This window comes from Scatophagus argus, chromosome 19 (assembly GCF_020382885.2).
Source record: "Scatophagus argus isolate fScaArg1 chromosome 19, fScaArg1.pri, whole genome shotgun sequence".
In the NCBI taxonomy this organism is placed as follows: domain Eukaryota; kingdom Metazoa; phylum Chordata; class Actinopteri; family Scatophagidae; genus Scatophagus; species Scatophagus argus.
Window position 1 is genome coordinate 13,410,466 of NC_058511.1, and position 20,255 is coordinate 13,430,720.

At 39.7% G+C, this 20,255-nt stretch overlaps 3 protein-coding genes across 3 annotated transcripts; 1 reads left to right on the forward strand and 2 right to left on the reverse strand.

The window, feature by feature from the left end:
* The first annotated feature begins 5,876 nt into the window (after positions 1-5,876).
* On the forward strand, positions 5,877-8,100 carry fkbp3 (FKBP prolyl isomerase 3). Its single transcript, XM_046373607.1, has 7 exons — positions 5,877-6,035; positions 6,399-6,500; positions 6,617-6,718; positions 6,814-6,949; positions 7,214-7,281; positions 7,409-7,506; positions 7,719-8,100. The coding sequence occupies exons 1-7, from the start codon at positions 5,931-5,933 to the stop codon at positions 7,771-7,773; spliced, it is 666 nt and encodes a 221-aa protein (XP_046229563.1). The 5' UTR covers positions 5,877-5,930; the 3' UTR covers positions 7,774-8,100.
* A 370-nt stretch (positions 8,101-8,470) lies between these two features.
* faua (FAU ubiquitin like and ribosomal protein S30 fusion a) lies at positions 8,471-10,433 on the reverse strand. Its single transcript, XM_046373608.1, has 5 exons — positions 10,326-10,433; positions 9,767-9,848; positions 9,437-9,581; positions 8,852-8,907; positions 8,471-8,697 (listed from the first exon to the last, which is right to left on the reverse strand). The coding sequence occupies exons 2-5, from the start codon at positions 9,839-9,841 to the stop codon at positions 8,572-8,574; spliced, it is 402 nt and encodes a 133-aa protein (XP_046229564.1). The 5' UTR covers positions 9,842-9,848; positions 10,326-10,433; the 3' UTR covers positions 8,471-8,571.
* Positions 10,434-10,896: 463 nt separating this feature from the next.
* Positions 10,897-18,037, reverse strand: prpf39 (PRP39 pre-mRNA processing factor 39 homolog (yeast)). Its single transcript, XM_046373528.1, has 15 exons — positions 17,881-18,037; positions 16,567-17,004; positions 16,221-16,387; positions 15,932-16,057; positions 15,621-15,739; positions 15,266-15,433; positions 14,832-15,012; positions 14,283-14,390; positions 14,016-14,180; positions 13,446-13,572; positions 13,015-13,283; positions 12,372-12,556; positions 12,184-12,267; positions 11,812-11,926; positions 10,897-11,563 (listed from the first exon to the last, which is right to left on the reverse strand). The coding sequence occupies exons 1-15, from the start codon at positions 17,891-17,893 to the stop codon at positions 11,474-11,476; spliced, it is 2,355 nt and encodes a 784-aa protein (XP_046229484.1). The 5' UTR covers positions 17,894-18,037; the 3' UTR covers positions 10,897-11,473.
* Positions 18,038-20,255: the final 2,218 nt, after the last annotated feature.

Below are 20,255 nucleotides of genomic sequence, written 5' to 3' on the forward strand. Positions count from 1 at the left end.
ATAGATATATTATACAGGCAAAAGCTCTGGGATGGGGCAGTTTTTCAGCTGTTGGGCAGGGCCCCTTATTTACAATGAAGTGGAATATTAATTAACTTCCACCCCGTCCAGCACCTTTGGGATGAACTGGAACGGAGACTGCGAGCCAGGCCTTTTTGACCACACAAATGTTCTACTGCACAAATGGGCAAAAATTCCCACAGAAACACCCCAAAATCTTGTGGAAAGCCTTCCTAGAAGAGTGGAAGCTGTTACAGCTGCAAAGCTGCATTTAGGATGAAATGTCATGAAAGTCCCTGTTGGTGTAATGACCAGATGGCCCAATGCTTTTGTCTATATAGTGTAGATAGATAGATAGATAGATAGATAGATAGATAGATAGATAGATTTAATTGTTATTAATTACACTTGTGTTTTTCCTGCTGTGACATGTCAAAATGTCAAATGCTTTGAGAAATGCCCTAGTGATCAAAATCAAAAATGCTGCTCAAGCATTTTCAGTTGTAAATCCACCCATATCTATTCCTTATTGTCTAATGTTAGGATATCTTACTAATACTGCATACGTATTACACAAGAGTTAACCCAAAAATGTTAAGATGAAGGCTGTTCAAAAACCTGACTGACAGCGATCGTGCTTGAATTGAGTATAAGTGAGGACGTGGCTCTGCAAACATTATTTGAGGATTATATTGTTTGCAGTCTCTGTGCAGAGAAGCACATCAGAGAATGTGTATCGTTTGTTTGTGTAACCTGTAGATGTGAAGAGCTCTCAGGAGCTGCATCAAATTGAATTCCTCCCTCACTTGATATGTGAGCTCATTTAAGCTACTCAGTTTTGCATTCCTAAGAAATACTTCATCACAGCACAATACACAAGACATGATCCTCAATTGCTTTTTCTTTTCTCCTGAAACTTCCTGTGATGCAAGTTTTATCCAGACACTCATAAACACGGAGAGGCATGTGCTCATTGCTCCAAAGTGCAATGGCAAACATTATGCCGGCGGCATCAAAATGAAAGGAGACAGAGAGGAACAAAGATAAGAGGAAAAGAGATTTAAAGTAGACCCACTGGCCAAGTGATAACTAAAGACCAGTGGTTGTTCTATACACTGAGAAGCATTAGGTACTTGCATGTCATCATAAAGAAAACATCACATCACAATATCAAAAGGCAGGGGGTGCACATTTATTCAGTTTTTTATATTAAGTTTAGAGTAGTAAAATGATTCCCATTCTTCTGAACCCAGCTCACCTCCACAGTTTGTGCCGTTGTGACTGAGCTTTTCTTCACGGGCATCAAAGGAAATGAAAGGTGACCGCATATTTCTTCTAAAGAGATATTTAGCTCTTTCCTCTTCCTCATGAGCTTCTCACCCTGAGTCATTGCTGTGGCCCTGCTTTTCAGGGTTATTGATGAATGTAAGTCAGCAAAGTCACTAATGAGACATATATATGCAGTTCTCTTCCCTGTAGAGCAGCGGGGTGCAAACAGAAAGTCTGTGTGATGCAACAAAGATGAGACTGACATGACAGCTCTGAGAAAGGCAGCAGGAGGCTGCAAACTGACAGAACACATGAGGCTCTTGCTATGGTAACCTGCCAACATGTAACGGTTCATGTACAATAAAGCTATATGGCTGGTTGAACATATTGCAAAAAACAGCTACGTAGCACCTACAAGATGTCTTACTGCAGTGTGTATTTACAATAGAGTAACAATTGAATTAAAAAGCAATGCTTTACACTTGGCGGCATGGTGGTGCAGTGGTTAGCACTGTCACCTCATAGCAAGAGGGTTCCAGGTTCGAATCCCGGTCTGGGCCCTTCTATGTGGAGTTTGCATGTTCTCCCTGTGCCTGCGTGGGTTTTCTCCGGGTACTCCGGCTTCCTCCCACAATACCAAAAACATGCACATTAGGTTAATTGGCTACTCTAAATTGCCCCTAGGTGTGAGTGTGAGAGTGTGTGGTTGTATGTCTTTGTGTGTTGGTCCTGCGATTGACTGGCGACCAGTCCAGGGTGAACCCCGCCTCTCGCCCGTAGTCAGCTGGGATAGGCTCCAGCTCCCCCGCGACCCTCACGGATAAGCGGTATAGAAAATGGATGGATGGATGGATGCTTTACACTTATGTGAAATGTTCAGTAACATTGTTTAGTAACAGTTGTTTTTTCTAAATGTCTAAATGATATTAGTTTTAATATCCATTTAGGTTATTATTAAAAGCAACAGCTTGGTGGTTCAATCGTTGAAATTTGAACATTCAGTTGTCAGTGTTGGAACAAAAGGCCTGGCTCGCAATCTCTGTTCCAGTTCATCCCAGAGGTGTTCAGTGAGGTTGAGGTCAGAGCTCTGTGTGGGCCAGTCAAGTTCTTCCACACTAAACTCATCCAATCATGTCTTCATGGACTTTGCTTTGTGCACTGGGGCACAGTCATACTTTAATAGCAAAGGCCTTCCCCAAACTGTTGCCACAAAGTTGGAAGCACAGTATTGTCCAAAATATCTTGTTATGCTAAAGCATTACGATTTCCCTTCACTAGAAGTAAGCTCAACCCCTGAAAAACAGCCCCATTCCAAAGCTTTGTCTATATAATGTATTTTTGGAAATTTGACTCGACATTTTGTGTTTTACATTTTGTTTTTATCTTGACCTTTTCTGAATCCTGTCTTACTTCTGTTCAGCTTTATGTTGTGATATTTTCTTCCTGAGCCTTCAGCTTTTGCTTTGTCAATCAAAGCACTTTGTAACTTCGGTTTTTAAAGGTGCTACATGAATAAAGTTACTTTTATTCGAAAGTTATTATTGATTGTTGTGCAGAGATCTCAGAAAGAAAAGTCTTGTGTTCAAATGTTTCAACAACCAACGTCTACTTTCTAAAACTCTGGGAAACAGAAAAATCTGCTTCATGATTCTGCCACGAGTATGTGTGGGGTCATTCTATGATGAGTATAACTTGAGGACTGTGTGGATGAAGTTGGGTCAACTTTTCAGAAATACTGAAGAAGACGACAGTACAGTGGGTGGTGTTAATGCAACCACCAGGTGAAGAAGAGTTGATTATGATCTGTAAATTCTTATCAGTCTGTCCTGCATATGACTATGACCAGCCCACATGGGCCCACAGGACACCACCATACAGTCAGCATCAGAGTGCTGTGTTATACTTTTACAAACAACAGACAAAATGTAGAAACAGAGAAGCAACTTGAGCAGTTTCACAATCAAATCTTCTGACCATTGGCCACAATATCATTCTTAAATCACTGGCAAAAACATATTCTAGACTCAAACTGAACAATTAATTGAAGTATTAGTGAAACTGCAACTTGGCCAAGTGCAATATCCAAATCACAGGAGCTGAAATTTTCAGATAAACTTAAAATGTGCCATAGTAACACTTTGATGCTACAGAGATGCCCCAGCATGCAAGTCATATTCTCCAGATGTGAGGAAACATAAACATGCTTGTTTGGTGCAGAGCCCAGAAAAAGAAACACACACACACACAAAAAGAAAATGTCTTGTCATGTCTTGATTGTTTTTGTTTTTTTGTTTTGTTTTGGAGTTTTTTTGTCAAAATGAAAAGCAAAAAATCCAAAAATGATCTTTTTCACTAAAATCATCTCATTGACCCATATAGCAATCTGGAATCAAAATCAAATCAAAATGTACATATATTGGAGAAGCCAAAATAAATAATCAATCTTTTTTTACTAACTTGAACACATGAAATTTCAACATTAAATTATAATTTTTGCTCAACTCTGCATAAGAATATTTCATGGTGTTGTTCATGGTTTTCCATTTCATGGAAAATTAACTCTTTTTAATCATTATAATTTGTAAAGTACAAATGAAAACGGGACTCACTTTTCACTTCACACATCAGCTCACACAATCAGTTTTCCTCCTGAATACTTCTGAATTGACCAACGGCGAGAGGAAGAATACAGACTCTCAGCTGTGCACTACAGAGAAACATATCTTTCACTGCCAAACCTTTGTTTGAAATGCACATATTTCATTATCTTTGGCTTTGACCAAATATTTTCAAACACTTTTTCTTCAAACTTCAAAACAAGCTTAATGTCAATAAAGTTAACATTACAGCACAAGTGATTCCTGTAGATATACAACACATCCACTGCTGCAAAAAAAAAAGTGCAGAACTGTGTGATTTACTCTACTTAAACACCTTATTTATTCTGTCTTCTGCTGAAGACAGCAAATTGAATTAATGATTCCAAATATGCTTCATTTCACATTTCTGCTGCAGTGATACAGCACAATCAACAAGGGACCCATTTCCAACCTCAAGTTGTCAAATTGTCAAACTAAAAACAGATTTCTTAGCATAGTATTTATCTTCAAATATTTCCGTCAGCATATTCTTAACAACTTAGCCAAACCTCTCAATGTCTTACTTTATTAAACCAATTATTTGTTTTACTCTTAATTATTGCCAATTTCCATGTATAACACCACAAATTAACCACACTGAATACAGTGCATCCGGAAAGTATTCACACCGCTTTGCTTTTCCACATTTTGTTATGTTACTGTCTCATTTGAAAGTGGATTAAATTAAATTTCTCCCTCAAAATTCTATACAAAACACCTCATAATGACACAAAGTAAAACAAGTTTGCTTTATTTTTTTTTTATTTTTTTTTTTTTTGCAAATTTATTAAAAATGAAAAACAAAAAATGCTGACAAAAGTCAGTCTCAAGTCTTTACTCCACTCAGTCAGTGAACATATCATTAATGTCAACACAAGCAACTGGGCAACTTTGTGGGGTCTAGGTTGCTTGATCACATCTACCCTCTGCTCCTTCCAGAAGTTTAAAGACAAGCAAATCTGTTGTTCCAGTTAAAGGCCTTTTGAAAGGCAAAGAGGCTGTACCTTTATCAACTGTAGTTTAGTGAAACCTAAAGTGTAGTTTGGCTTGTTTCTTTCAATAACAATACTATACCATCTCTGAATACTGTGTGAGCCCCTTGTTTAGTATATTAAAGTACAGTTTGTGAACTGTAAACTACAACACAAGAAGATGCATATTAGATGAAAAGAAATTCTCTGGAAATACTATCACTATGGTGTCTTTGAGTTGGACTAACCACCTCTTTATTGTAACATGAACTTTAAAATTGAATGTTAACAGATAATAGTCAGGTCACTCGCATCTCTCTCAATCAACACCACTGTACAGACAGCCATGAGGAGTTGTCTGTATCCACAACAGCTTTTCCTCTTGGGTTTTACGTAAAATTGTCATTGTCAACAGGATTTATTCCAAGATTTAAGACAAAGGATTTGCAGCGACTTAAAAAGTCAAGGAGTAAAGCCCCATGTATGTTTATGTTCAGATCTGTTGTTACTTGAGATGGAATGTTATCAGTATAATCATCTTAGTCCAAGCTGCAGCTATTAAAATCTCCACATAAATAATTAACTGGGTAAATAACAGCAACAGCATCTAAGCAATAGACCAAAGCCAGCAAATAAGGCATCTTAGCCACCTTATCCATCCTTCACCCCTAATCCTTTTCTGGCTGTAGTTGTGTGTTAAACTACTACTACTAAAGTTACATGTTACATGAAAGTCATTGTGAAAGACAGTACATCAGCTGCCCGTCCGCTACAGAGATGATTTTGGGTAACGGCTCTATTGACCACAGTTTATGGTCGTATCAATAGTGTCCACTAGGTGGCAGGACACGTACGTTTGCGAGACATAAATTGAGTCTCTGTGCCTGTCACCATAGACCAACTTTTATAGAGTTACGTTGTATTGTCCCTGCTCCCTTGACAGTTTAAGAGGTAAATTCCAATGTTTAATACATGTTCGAAATAAAACAAAAAGTCTTTGCAGTTTCCAATACAAGCTCTAGGGTCAAAGTTCATTAGTTCGCCTCTCAAAATGGCGGCTGAACCAACACGGGAGTGGAGCGATGAGCAGCTCAAAAGTGACGATTTGCCCAAAAAAGACATTATAATGTTCATTCAGGATAACGCAGCCCACTCGGTATGTTTATCACCCTAGTGTCCTTATGGTTTAGCTTGAATATGTATAGGGTAAAACCTTAATGCTCACTTTTAACAGCAACACGCTGCTTGGTTAGCTCTGTGAAGCCTGATATAAAAAGCTGCTGTTAGCGTTTAGTTAGCATCTTGCTGCACAGTGCACATAAAATTGTAAGCCACAGCTCTTAATTTCACCAAAGCATAATAAGCATAATCATCACAGAAACTGCTGCAGTGCTGACATAATTTTGCTCATATAGCCGTAGCTAAAACCTGTAGTTGATTTGCGCAATACACATATGAGGGTTAATCAAAGTTGTTATCTGTTAAATTTCTCCTTTTAATTGTTTTTTTCCCCTTTCAGTTCCTCAGTGAGCATAAGCTGCTGGGAAACATCAAAAATGTTGCCAAAACTGCAAAAAAAGAACAACTGATTATAGCCTACAATCAGCTCTTTGAGAGCAAAGTAAGTGATGACAAGGAGACTTGATAGTGCACACAGTGACAGTGCATCTGTGGGGTTCATGACAAACTCATTTTACAGTGAATGTCTGCGGTTCATGTCTTCTGTGTCATTTGCAGAGGTTTAAAGGCACAGAACCAGTTGAAGAAGTGACTGAGCAGGTTAAAACTGTCAAAATTGAAGAGAAGCCCAAAGAAGTCAAGACAGAAGTTGTGGAAGAGGTACTGCTCCAAGTTGATGAATTTTAAGGATGTTTGCATTTTTACTTGGCACAAACACAAACGATTATTAACCACTCCTGCACTGCTTTCCATAGGGTCCGCCCAAGTACACCAAGTCAGTGCTGAAGAAAGGTGACAAGACAAACTTTCCAAAGAAAGGCGACACTGTGAGCTGCTGGTACACTGGTTCTTTGGAGGATGGAACTGTCTTCGACACCAATATTCCCACAGGCATGACAGAATCTGACACCTTTACGTCATACTCCATGCACAACAATTGGCCATTTTTCAAAGGATGTAACAAAATACTCTTCAGAACAGTCGAATCATTTGTTAACCAACCTAAAACCAGCCACTGTTGCTTATTATCACCCGGTTTAAGTGTTAACTGTTCACATGTGTCTTGTTTATATATACAGATGAAATCAGTACCATGTGATGAAGATTATGTGTGTCCAAGTTGAAACCATCACTGGTCTGTGTTTCTCTCTGCAGCGGCAAGGAAGAAGAAGCAAGCTAAGCCACTGAGCTTCAAAGTTGGCCTGGGCAAAGTCATCAGAGGAGTAAGTGATGTTTTGTTTAGGGTTTTTTTTTTTTTTTTTTTTTTTTTTTTTGCATCCAATCTTGTGTCAGTTCCTCAGTGACACTTCTCACCAACACATCGTCACCAGTTATTCATAATTTTCACAGTGGGACGAGGCTCTTCTAACAATGAGTAAGGGTGAAACAGCTCGATTGGAGATTGAACCAGAGTGGGCCTACGGAAAGAAAGGTCTTCCCGAGTCCAAGTATCCTTTCTTTTGCTGATTTTATGCTTCACTTTGTGCATATCATATAAATATATAGAACATGTATTTAAGAAGTAATGTGATAGTTAATTTGAATCAGGGATTTTCTAACTTCACTGTCGACACAGCTGCTCTATGCACGTCATCTTTTCCTGTGCTATAACTCTTATTTGCATTGGCTTCTGTCATTTCCTTAACTCCACCTCTACCAGAATTCCACCTAATGCAAAACTGATTTTTGAGGTTGAGCTGGTGTCTGTGGATTAACTGACCAACACTGGCCTGCATGCACTATGTCTCAAGGATGGAAGAGAAAAAGGCTCAATTATTTGTGAAGATTCAAGTTAAAATGGCATTTTGGACTGTGATGTTCTGTTTCTATTTTGGCTCATTTATTATCACATTAAAACAAACAACCAGTTATTTTAACGGTTTATGTTTTTGCCCACATGTGGTGGCTTGTCAATATTGTATATATGAGACATCCTGAAACCTTATTCTTGGTATTGTTTTCTTTTGCATGTACAATATAAATGATGAACCTGTTTCAGAGACTAAATAGTCAAGAATAAAAACTTCCTGGTTCTCATGTCATCAGTAAGTAAGTACATTTGATGTCAATTTTGAGCACTTTGAGTCAGATACCTAGCATGAGCAGAGAAAACTTACTGTCACAACTAAGAAAGTCTCAATTGTCCATCCATTATATTACAGCAGATGCACACTAAGTTCAGACTACTCAGCAAGTCAAATAACTGGTTACCAAACTGAGGAAAACTGGCTGGTGTAAATCAAAAGCTAACTAACCTAAAGCATTTCAAAAGGAACCAGAAATTGTGTTTATCAACAATTATTTTGAATAGACTAATGCATTTAAAATTAACACAGTTCGCACGTCACAAAACCCTACATATGATAACTGGTTCGCTAAAGCACAAAACTTAAACAACAAAACAAAAACTTCTCTCATCCAAGTCAATTTTTATTCTGTACAGCAGGATATCATTCAACTTGGTAGAAAATAATGGGTGGTGACCATATTTCTCCTTAAGGGCATTGAAACACTTAGGAGTTGGCGTTGGGCCCCTTCTTCTTTCCAAAGGTGGGCACAACGTTCACGAAGCGCCGGTTGTACTGGATGCGACGCTTAGCACGGCCAGTCTTCTTTTTCTTTTTCTCCTGCTTGTCAACCTGGACAATGTAGCAAGGAGAGGCATCTGTTAATTCTCTAAAATTGTAATGTATGCATCTTGAAGAATAGCATATCCAAAACAACATCTAAAAGGCATAAATGTGTGAGCTTGTTTTATACTAAACATGACGTGGCAGAAAAATAAAATCTTACCTTGGGTGTCTGTCCCCTCACCTTTCCGGCACGGGCCAGGGAGCCGTGAACCTTACCTGAAAGAGGGGAAAAAGAAAAAAGTAAGTGTCAACTGGGACATTTCCCAGACAAGCTACAGATCCTGCAGTTGTTCAGATATTAATGTCCCCATCATTCAAAACATTAACATGGGGCTTGCAGTATAATGAAAACATCTGCCCATTTGTGTATTTATTCATGATGATCTTGCAGTCTAAACCTATAAACTATAAGCTTAGACTGAAGGGGGATCTCCCATGATGCACTGAGCTTCTCTCCTTCTCTTTCCATATACATTCATGTCCCATTAATACATGACACTAACTTGACTTCTTCACCCAAAGTCTTTGTGCTTTCTCATCTCACGGGTTCCACGGTAGTTCCAATACTTATCGCTGTTGCTATGCATCTCTATCTGGGTAACCCCCCCTTCCCCCTCCTTGTGGCTGCCCACATTGAGCCAGGGTCTGCTCTGAGGGTTTCCACCTTCTAAAATGAAGTCTGGGTTACATTGCTTGTTTCTTCAAAAATGGTAATTTTGCAGAACACATTCATTTTTGTACAAACCTCCCAGAAGCCTGCCAGCTACCTCCAGGGTGCAGTGCTCTGAGACACCGCAGGATGCCAGGGAGGCATCATCCTCCAGTGGGCAGCCAGCAAGCAAAAGCACCTGATCTTCAACCAGGAGACCCTCCAGAGCCTGGACATGGGCCTGAGAGACACGAACGAATAAGATGATGTTGTTTTTTTCATTATTACTACTATTATTATTAAAGCCTTTTCTAAGTTACACCATTACTAGGGTTCACACAGCTCACTGAAAATATTGCATTCCATTTTAACTGCTTAGGGCGATCCGTGGTTTGGTGAATTCTCACCAACTTGTGTAAAATTTACCTTGATCTGTCCAACAGTCTCCTGTCCGGTCACCTCAAGGGTGTGAGTGTTCTGGGCACGCAAGAAGAGCTGCATCTTGATGCTGGAGAAAAACAGAAAAGACCCAAGACACTATAGTCATTATCAAAACTATTGCGGAAATCAGCTTGTGTCGCTGTATTTATTAGTGACAGCCAACACTGGCGACACAACCCGCCACATTCTATTTTTTCTGACACTGTTACATAAGGTACACTGGAACATATGAGAACTATAAACCTTTATATAACTTGTCATAAGTCTAGTAAGTTGAAAACCGACAACAAGCACTGGAAAACAACGTGTTAAGAGCTTGGAACAGAGTTCTCCCTCTTGGTATCTTGCTAAAGCTACGTTAGCTTAACTATCCGCATGGGACACGCGTTTCATAAAATCACTTAAAAACGCAGGAAATGTGGCCTAAGTGTTCACAATAATGTGCCCATATGATAAAGTGTGATAAACGTGCGTTATTAGCAAACCAAAATGTAGAAGAGGTTTACATATTTAGACTTTTTCGCTCAAATTACGAAGGCCTTACCTCGTTTGATGCTAGTCGTTCAACGCTTAGCATAGAAAGGGCTGTTTAAGGGTCGAGACTGCGCATGTGCGGTTTTACGTAAGCCTAGTCGTAAGTGGTGATCCCGCCCATTTGGCTTTGGAGGGTGTCACAGCTGTAAGGTTAGCTATAAAGATCGATAATTGTTTTTTCCAGATTTAATTGGCAACGCCTCAGCATTGCATCCTAACCGCACAAAGCTCAATAAACATCTCAAGTTCAAATAGAAATATTTGAGCTTCTATGCAACCGGGTCATTAAAACTAGCCGTGTTTTCAGCAGGCATACTCTGGCATTTTAAATTAAAATGAGGATTCATTTCTTCACTTAAATATTAAACTGTGAGCTCCTTTAGCTGTAAATTATGGTTTCATACAGGCAAAATGCACAATGTAATTTTCTTTAAAAAAAAAAAAAAAACATCAAATATGACGTGATCTTTCATACTGACCAGCGAAAACATTTTAATTATTTTTGTACTTCAGGTCTTTCTTCCCAAGTGGATCCTTTGATCCACTTGGGAATGAAAAAGATGAAATCAAACAATGAGAACTTCAGGATAACAATCTCTTTATTATGAAATCAAGTCAAAATAAAAAAGGAGGAACGCTTCATTTTTGGAAACATAACCATGAAATATTAAAAATCTTTCAGTTTGGGAAGAACAAACACGGCTCAGAGGTACATTAATGAATGCCTCCTTTACAAGGTTGAATCTTTAACACAAAGAAAGAGACCAAACTAAGTCATTAGATCTAAAAATTAAAAAGCCTTATCACACAGGGAAAAATTAAATCTGCCTTCACAAATAACATGCAATAAAGAACCCAAAAAAGCAGCCAGTGTTGGAGATGATGGATGTAGCTATTAAGTTTTGTTTTTTTTTTATAAACATGACTGATCAACATTACTGCCATGGAGGGCCAAGTGTTTCATACTTCAAATAACAGCTACAAAGTGTAATTTAACTGATTAGCACACTTTAAACCAGAAAGAAGGAAAGAATCAGTTTTCTGTGGTTAGACTGAAATCTCCATGACACCGTGTTGCGAAGCCCTGTTCAGAGATGCAGGTGGATCAAAAGGGATGCTTTTCTCCAAGTCTCAATCTTCATGTCAGGATTTTGCCCATCATGTTGGAGGAGGAGGGTAGTACTGGTTATACTGGGCATATTGGTTGTACTGCCCCCAGGAATTTTGTCCCCAAGCGCCATATTGTTGCTAAAATAAAAAGGAGGGAAAGAAAAATCAGACAGTTAACCTGTTTACTGAAAATTTCAACAGGCAAAAACAATACAGGACATCAACTATGGTACAGTTTTGTCAGCTAAATCAGCTAATTCAAGTTCTTAGTAAACATAATAAAATGCTGTAAATGGTCATACATGTTTGGTATAACAGTCAAACAAGTCAAAAGTATGGAAACCTTTTTTTTTTAGTGCCATCAACTGCTCAAATAAGAAACCCACCTGGTACCAGTTGTAGTTGTATGCAGAGTTGTTAGCCTGTGCGTCTGTCATTGAGTTTGCTGCAACCACCGAAGCGTCGTCCACACGTTGTCTCTTGGCATCGGGTTCTTCAGAGCTGGAAATGAACATTTTCAAATTAGTGAAATTCCTTGTTCACCAAGTAATGAAGCTTGTTACATCCCTGAGTTGAGTGTTTTAACTTTTTGAGAAAGATAAACTCATGTCAAACAACCACAGCACATTTGTGTGAAAAACTAACTACAACACACTTTGGTTAGACTACTACTATTTCATTGGAAAGTTACTAAACTTATAAAATAAAATAATAAAATAAATGTGTTGATGTGACCCAAGCCCTGTCCCGTTATCTACCTGTCATACCCGTTCTCCGTTTTTCTCTTTGTAGGTTCGCTTTCTTTCTGTAGTTTCTGAAGTTCCTCATATGCAGCCACAAGCCTGAAAGATGGAAATGAATAAAAATTACTCTAACATGACTGATCCATATTGTACTGCATCATGTTATCACTTAAAGCTACCAAAAAAAAAAAAAAACAACTCACACATTGATGTCACTGCCAAAGTCTTCCAGGAATTCAACCTTGCGCTGGCAGAAGAGAAGGCGGGATTCAAGAGGCATCGGGCTGGTCAGGGCTCGGTCGAAACAAGCCAAGATCTCAGCCTCATTCTGCATCACGTCTCCGCTGAATTCCAGCTCAAGCAGGTTTAGATAGAGTTTTGGATTTGTCTGTAAAGCCACAAAAAATATTAGTACATATGTCACAACTCATGCAGCATAGCCAACACGCAAAATGGTGCAATTTATTTTTAATTGCGTACATTGAAGCAGGATTTAAGAAGGATTTATTGCAGGAGAAACTCAAATGAAAAAGTGTCTAAAAGTTTTATCAAATCAAAATCAATCAAGACTTGTTATCTGGTAGAATCTCAATAGTTACACAAATGCAAAACCAGTTTCACTGATGCAAGGAAACCTATATAGTTCATAGTAGAAGAGGTGACTGATCTCGGTACAGTGTAATGGTACAGACGCCACTGGACATTATACTGGCCTCTAAATAGAGGGGCACATCACCCAAATTAGTAAATACAACATGTAAATGAATGACTTTGACTACGATATGGCATTGTAAAATTAAAAAGGACTCGCTGAATATGGTGACCACTGATGTATGACACTCTCACCTGGTCTTTTTCAACAGCATCCAGCAGCACCTTCCTGGCCTTGGCAAGATTTCTCTGCACCTTCATCTGCTGCCTGGACAGCTTCATAGCGTAGAACGATGCCTCAGTAGCATTCTTCGCAGACTCCATGGCCTCCCTTAACAAGGCCTCGGCTTCTTCCAAGTTACCATGACGACGTTCCAGACTGACCCTCCGAAGGCGCACCATGGCCAGACCTGGGACCGCCTCCTCCAGGGACTTCAGGATGCCACGAGCCTCTTCGACGTTGCCTGGGAAAAGAAAAGCAGCATGCTGTCAGTGAGGTCTAATTCAGATCAAATCACATTTGAGTTTGTTTTAAAGTCTGCATCACAAAGTACACACGTGGTCACTCATAATCTTCTGAGAATGTGAACACTACTGTGTTTAATTTGCATGTCATCGTCACTCACCTTGCTGCTCCTCAAAGGCTGCCCACAGCAGGTGGATGGATGGTTTCTTGGGCAGATGGATGGTACACGCCTTCTTGTAGACATGTCTCATACCGTCAATGCTGTAGCCCTCTAGATATTTTGCATACTTCAGAGTGAAAAAGAGAAAGCGAGTTGGAAGAGGTGCAGGAGAGGACAGAGGAAAAAGAACAGAGAAGAAAGAGAAAGGCAAAAGAGACAACACATTTTAAACCTAAATTTTCAGCTGGCAGAAACAGTGAATTTCTTCATTGACAAGATCGTTTTTAGAAATTTTCTGTGTAAACCCATCAGCACCTTCATGGAACCAATTAGATAAGTTTCTGTAAGGTAGTGGGAGACGAAGAAGATGCAACGTAGTAGTTGGCAAATGCTGCAGTCATATCTTGTGTGGCAAGCTGGCCATCCCCTAATACAACAGATACAGTCACATATCAACGTTACACGCAAAGAGAGTGCAGGACGATTTACTGTGTCGATGTGATTATCATCGTGGATGGGGAAGTGCAGGGAGGTAGCAGGAGTGAGAGGGAGGTTAAAAGCTCACATTACCTTTTTCCAGAACTCTTCGTAGAGGGCACAAGCGATGAGGCATCGTTCAAAAAGAACAACCACGCGCTCCGGAGTCCCATTTTCAATTTCAAAGTCCAGATACTCCTTCCAGTTGTTCAGCTGGGTCTTCTCCAAGGCTTTGACGTGGAAGTATGGTCTCCTAATCTAAAATGACATGAATAAATGCTTGTTTTACATTGTCAAAGAATAAAAAGAAAAACATTTTTTTCAACAATCAACAAAGTTTAAAGAAAACAAGACACATACCCCTTCTTCAAAGGCCCAACGCTTGCTGACTTCATGTTCGTTGTGGTTGAACATTTCCTGCCGACCCTCGATCACCTTGTGGCGCATATTTTCAATCTCTGTCACTCTCTACATCAAGACACACAAACAAAACAGATGGTCAATGGCTGCATGTACAAGTCATCATATGTCATTCTCCACGTGATGTCAAAACTGCTAGTCCTGCAGGCAAGGATTTACATCACCATGAGCTTGACAGAGACAAGAAGCCTGTAGAGGGGGAGGTATGTATGCACCCTGCATATCAGCCTCTGGGTGCCGGTTCTGGGGTCAATGTGCCACGGCTGCTCCTTTTAGTTTTAGGGCGAATCCCTGAGCCCCTGACAGGATGCCAACTTGAATCCCCCCTGGCATTCAGTGGCTTGGCTGCTGACATAAAGACACCTCTTCAAACCTGAACAAGGCTTTCTTTCCATCTCATCATGGAGAACAGGCAAGCTCCTACCAACCCCTGCAGGCAGTACTTTAGGAAATGTGTTGGGCCTGTAGGATTGGAAATTGAATTTATACCTTAGCTGGGTCCGAAAGATCCTCTGTACCAGGCGGTAGTTCCTCCTGAGCAACAGGTGTCTCTTCACCTTCACCGACCATCGCCGCTAGGCTGGATTTAGACAGCTCAAGCCTCAGCTGAACAAACTCCTCTTCCGACAAGAAGTGTTTGGGGTTGTTGCTTTGCACGTGATCTTTGAACCTGTAGAGATTAGAAAAAGAATGGACAAGGTTTACCAGTATATAGGTATTAGTTTAGTCAAAATGACTTTAGGGAAAAATGCCTCTCTCTGTGTTGTGTGAAGATAAGTGCTACAAAGAGATGCCCCTATTCTGGCTACATTTACCATTGAAAAATAAATGTATTTTTGCAACCACAGAGAACTTGTGTCTCTGGAGTTAAACTAAGGATTTGATAAAACCAGACACAACCACATTTTAGCTGTTTCCCCTACCTCTGGAAGTGCTGGGAATACAGTTGGGTTGGGATGCCCAGGATGCGGTCATAGATGGCTGTGACATTAGCCAGCTTCTGCTGCTCTGTCTCCCAGTTGATGTAGGACTCCCACAGACGGTCTGAGCGAAAGTCTGTGCCTGCTGCAAGCACTGCATGTTCATAGGCACTAATGGTATTTGGAAAAAAAAAAAAAAAGGAAGATTGTTAATTTTACATCAATTTTCTTCACATTAGAATGAACTCTCAAATATTTGACTAAATGCAATCATTTACACAGAAAACACATTTAACTGAAGTAGGAGTCGGAGTCCCTTAACGCAAGAACTAGGAAATAGTATGAGTCTTTCACTCACGCTCGAATGCGTCCCTCAGTCTCTGGGTCAGTCAGGTCTGAGTTTTCTTTGATGAAGACCAGGTAGTGCAACCACAGATCCACACTGAGAGGAATAGCCTGCAAACCTCTGCTGTAAACCTTGGGAGACACCAAACACAAGCAATTTGTCAGAAACAATTTTAACTCTCTACTTGTGCCTCTGGCCAGAATGACCAGAACAGCCCAGCTGGTGATAAGCCAAATACTGGATAACTGAAGTATAGACACCCAAGGCAAAAAAAAAAAAAAAAAGAAAAACAAAAAGTGTGTCCACAAGATACTGATATTTACCATTTCTGCAGCTTGTATATTGCCATGCTTTTTCTCAATATCAGCATACTTCTTCCAGTAGCCATAGCAGTAGGGATAACGAAGGAAAAATGCATCAAAGGTCTTCCTCACAGCTGTAAGGACATTCTGCAAGGGAGAAAAAGACAAAATATGTTACCATTTCACTTTTTATATTATAACCATGAAAACAGTGAAATCATTATATAAAATGTTTGATCGCCTTCTGTTCAGCAATAGCCAAAGTGTACATGTATGCACCTATCTGAGTAACTGGAGTGTTTTTTCTTACCTCTTGCTCCACATACTGCAGCAGGTAAACCCAACCATTGAAGTCTTCTGGGTTCTCCTCACACCCGTTAAAGAGTTTTTCAAATTCACTGGGAAGCTCTGGTTCTGTAGGAACAGTCGATTCTTCAGTGGTCTCTTTCGATGGTTCCTCCAGCTCCATGCCATCCCCTGTCATGTGTGAGGTTTCAATTCCATGTGGAGAAGTCAACATGGAATCAATTAGTATTAGGCAGCATTAATTAGAGGAGCAAAGAGCGTAAACTACAGCTATGGTATGTGGGTTTGTTTTGTTTAGTTTTCATTTGTTTTGTTTGTTTTACATACATAGCAACAACTACTTAGCTTACCTTGACCGCCATCCTGTACAGAAGCCTCTGGTTCAACAGTCATATGCTGACTGGTTTGCTGAGAATCTCCAGACTCTGTTTTGAGGTCTGATGACTGCTCTGATTCTTCTGGGGGCTGTGGCGGAGGTGCCGGCTGTTCCCCTTGGAAGAGCTGAGCACTGGCAAGCTGAAACTGCTCAACAGATTTCTCCACAGATCCCAGCTCTGTGGAATTCATCTGCTCGCTTGATTGCTGCTGTTGCCCCAGGGCATCCTGAGATGCATCTGAATGCTCAGGCAATATGTTGGTAAGTGGTTCTGGAGCAACCTGGTCCATGGACCAGTCAGCAGCTTGGCCTAGAACAGGTAGGTCAGGAAGAAAGGCATCCCCATTGCTATCCATCGCTGGGGACTCAGTGTCCAGCATTCCAGTAATGGTATTGTCTGAGAGATGCAGGCCTGTTGAAAAGCAGATTTTACTGTCATTTCATTGAGTGGGAGCAATTCGTCGCCTGACAGAAAATTAGTTTCTAGTAAACAAAGTCAAACCGAATTCACATTATTTTTAGTCGCAGTAGTTGATATAATCGTTATCAAACAATAACTTTAAATGAACAGGTTTTACACCAAAAATAGGTCACATAAACTGCCGTAAACCGTGCTACGGGACACTTCCTTGTTCTGACACTGAAGCGGACATCTGCTTCAGTTTAAATCGTCGCATTAGCGGCTAAAAATACTGTATCCACGTGATCGGTTCGTAGCTAACATTACGTGTGACTCCTCCACGGTATAATATGGGCTAATCACTAGCTGCGTATTTCGTTTAAGTCGATTAATGTTAACGCTGTTCACCGTTTCAGATCATGTTGCACTCAGGACGTTGTTTGCACAGTCAAAGTTCAGTCAAAAGTTGGCCCAGACGCCAGGCCATTTCCTGAGCCGTATCACAGCACTGAAGTAGCAAGTGGCTAACGTTAGCTACACATTAGCGTTCGTTTGTTAACGCTAATGCAGAGCGTGAACTAAATTACGAGCATTTAACGTTAGTGTTAGTTACTTAACTATACTTTCCATCTTAGCACAGCTAAATACTGGTGTACCACCTGATAAAATTCTAAAATTCTAATCTCGTTCACCTTTAGCTAACTCGAACAACTACAACGTGCTAGGCATTTGCCTCCATTTCCAGTTGATAGTCGGTACCAGTAGCGTCTCCATATTAGCTAGCCGGCTAACGTTGGTATTTTCGCCACTAGTAGCTAGCATTACCTCGTTCTGGAATGCCACAATTCTACCCACATTATACCGATTTCATTAGTTTTGTGATCTTACCAGTATCGTCCATGAAACGCTGGTCGACCCCTGAAGTTTTGAGTTGCTTTCGAAATTACTTTTATCTAACCCACTACGATCAGGCGCGGTTCGCCCACCATTCTAAACTTAGAGGAAGAGCCAAGACGACGTGTGCGCATGCTCAGTGCAGCGCCAGTCCGTGTGTGGTATTCATGAATCTATTAGTTTAGAGAGAGACATTTTCCAAATATTGCCACATTTTCATATCACAAAGTGCAAGGCCACAAACTCATAAATACATAAAAACTGAAAGAAGTTATCCGGATGAAGCGCAAGAAGATGGATGGATGGATGAAAGAAGTTATATACACTCGGTTGACTAAAGAATAAGATGAAATCAATTAGCCTATGTTATAGCAGTTCAATTTGTGACTTGTGAATTGTGTGACTTGAAGATCTTCAAATCTCTCACATTATTTTAGACTATAAATAACTCCTTAGAAAATGCTATCTTTCCCTCTGCTTTTAAACATGCTGTTGTGCAACTATTTTTAAACAAACCTAACCTTGATCCATCTGTTTTTTGTCATTTTAGACCAATTTCAAAACTCCCCTTTTTATCTAAAGTTTTAGAAAAAGTGGTTTTAGATTTTAGAATTTATGTGTCAAAATGACTTCTTTGAGAAATTTCAGTCTGGTTTCAGAGCATTACATAGTACTGATTTTAAGATGTTACTGATCACTCCCAAACACATTTGGGTCTGGCTCCAACATACTTAGGTAGGTTCTGAATTTAACTGATTGTTAAGCACCTTCGGAACCTGTTTTTCAAAAGGTGCTATATAAGTAAAGTTATTATTAAGAGGGTTTCAGGTTCAAATCACAGTCTGGGCCCTTTTGTGTGCAGTTTGCTCTCCCTGTCCCTGTGTAGGTTTTCTGCAGGTACTCCGGCCTCCCCCGACAGTCCCAAAAACATGCACAGTAGGTTAACTGGCTACTCTACATAGTCCCTAGCTGTGAGTGCCTGAGTGTGTGGTTGTCTGTCTTTGTGTGTCAGCCCTGCGATTGACTGGACACGACCCTGATGGACAAGCGGTATAGAAAATGGATGGATTGATTGTTATTATTATTATTATTGTTATCATTCTTATATTACAGCTAGACAAATAATCAGTTATGACATTTTGGTCATATTAATGCAGGTATATTTGTTCTGGCATATATCAGTACTCATCTGGAGTAGAGAAATCCCTAGGTCAAATGTTTTTGTACTAGATCTTCATGAAACAACAACAAAAATAGGGCTCAAATAGAGCATATCATTATTTGAATCAGCCTCAAAAATATTGGTCAACCTGTTATTTCTTAATTAATTAATGACTTAATCAATTTCATTTCATATATATGTATATATCTATGTGTGTGTGTGTGTGTATGGCCAACGTAACTTCTAAGAAACTAGAAACTAATTTAAACTGCACTTCAAACTGGACATTTAAGGACTACAACTTTATCAAATCCTAAACTTGACATCTATTAGTCTTTTGTAGTTCCAGATGTAACAAATACCTGGGGTTTGACTACTACCTGGTACGCTGCCTTAAATGGAGACACTTACGAGGCCTAAGCTACTCAATTCTAAATTTCTCGATTTTAGTAATTGCATACTATCCCATCACTACATGACATGACATACTTCGGTTGCGTAGGTTACATTACGTTAACTGGGTTTTTAGTCTGTTTCAACAGGCAAATATCAATTAATGGTCTACTTCCGTGAAATGTGAAGGCGCGTACCGCTAGTCCCCCCCCTCACAACCTCCACGTCACAGACTAGGTCTACTATACGAGGGCCGTTTTGAATGAATGATAAGATATGTCGGAAATACCCGGCCGTAAACGCTTTTTTGACATCATTAGACCCACTACATCAGTTTCATATACAGCTCTATGAGTAATTTTGGTGGCGGATGTAACAACAGAGGAGAATAAATGCATGATGAAAGCTAATGGCGTCAACAGCCAAATCATCCTGTCTGCAGTTAAATTTCTTTTTTGAAGTGCGCATGCGAAATGACATATAGTACCTTTGAGTGGTGTCGGAAATCGTAAAATTTCAGAGAACGATGCATTTGTATCCCACGCTCACTGTGGTTTATCTGTATGGAGCTTTAATGCATGTATGTTTACAGATTTCTGTGACTATAAATTAATAAATCATTTGCGTTTAAATTATACATTAATGAAATAAAAAAAGATATGCCAATTAATACTTATTCACTTATTAAAAAGTTTTAAATGATTAATTGATATTTCATTTAATGGCCAGTCTTCATGTGTAGTGGTACTCATGGGCTATACCAGTCAGTGTTGATGGTCTGTGGGTTAGACTTTTAATGTCACGTAATAACAAT

Bases quoted from the DNA above. Each gene is read 5' to 3' on its own strand.
- prpf39 (XM_046373528.1), bottom strand. The intron at 13,573-14,015 runs GTAATGTGAGCT...TTCACTCTGAAG, and splicing joins ACGAAGAGTTCTGGAAAAAG to TATGCAAAATATCTAGAGGG. The intron at 13,284-13,445 runs GTGAGTGACGAT...TTCTTTTCCCAG, and splicing joins AGCCTTTGAGGAGCAGCAAG to GCAACGTCGAAGAGGCTCGT.
- fkbp3 (XM_046373607.1), top strand. From the start codon at position 5,931: ATGGCGGCTGAACCAACACGGGAGTGGAGCGATGAGCAGCTCAAAAGT. The intron at 6,719-6,813 runs GTACTGCTCCAA...TGCTTTCCATAG, and splicing joins AGACAGAAGTTGTGGAAGAG to GGTCCGCCCAAGTACACCAA. The intron at 7,507-7,718 runs GTATCCTTTCTT...CACCTCTACCAG, and splicing joins AAAGGTCTTCCCGAGTCCAA to AATTCCACCTAATGCAAAAC.
- faua (XM_046373608.1), bottom strand. From the start codon at position 9,841: ATGCAGCTCTTCTTGCGTGCCCAGAACACTCACACCCTTGAGGTGACC. The intron at 8,908-9,436 runs GTTTGTACAAAA...CCCCTCTTTCAG, and splicing joins AGCTGGCAGGCTTCTGGGAG to GTAAGGTTCACGGCTCCCTG. The intron at 8,698-8,851 runs GTAAGATTTTAT...TACATTGTCCAG, and splicing joins TGAGGGGACAGACACCCAAG to GTTGACAAGCAGGAGAAAAA.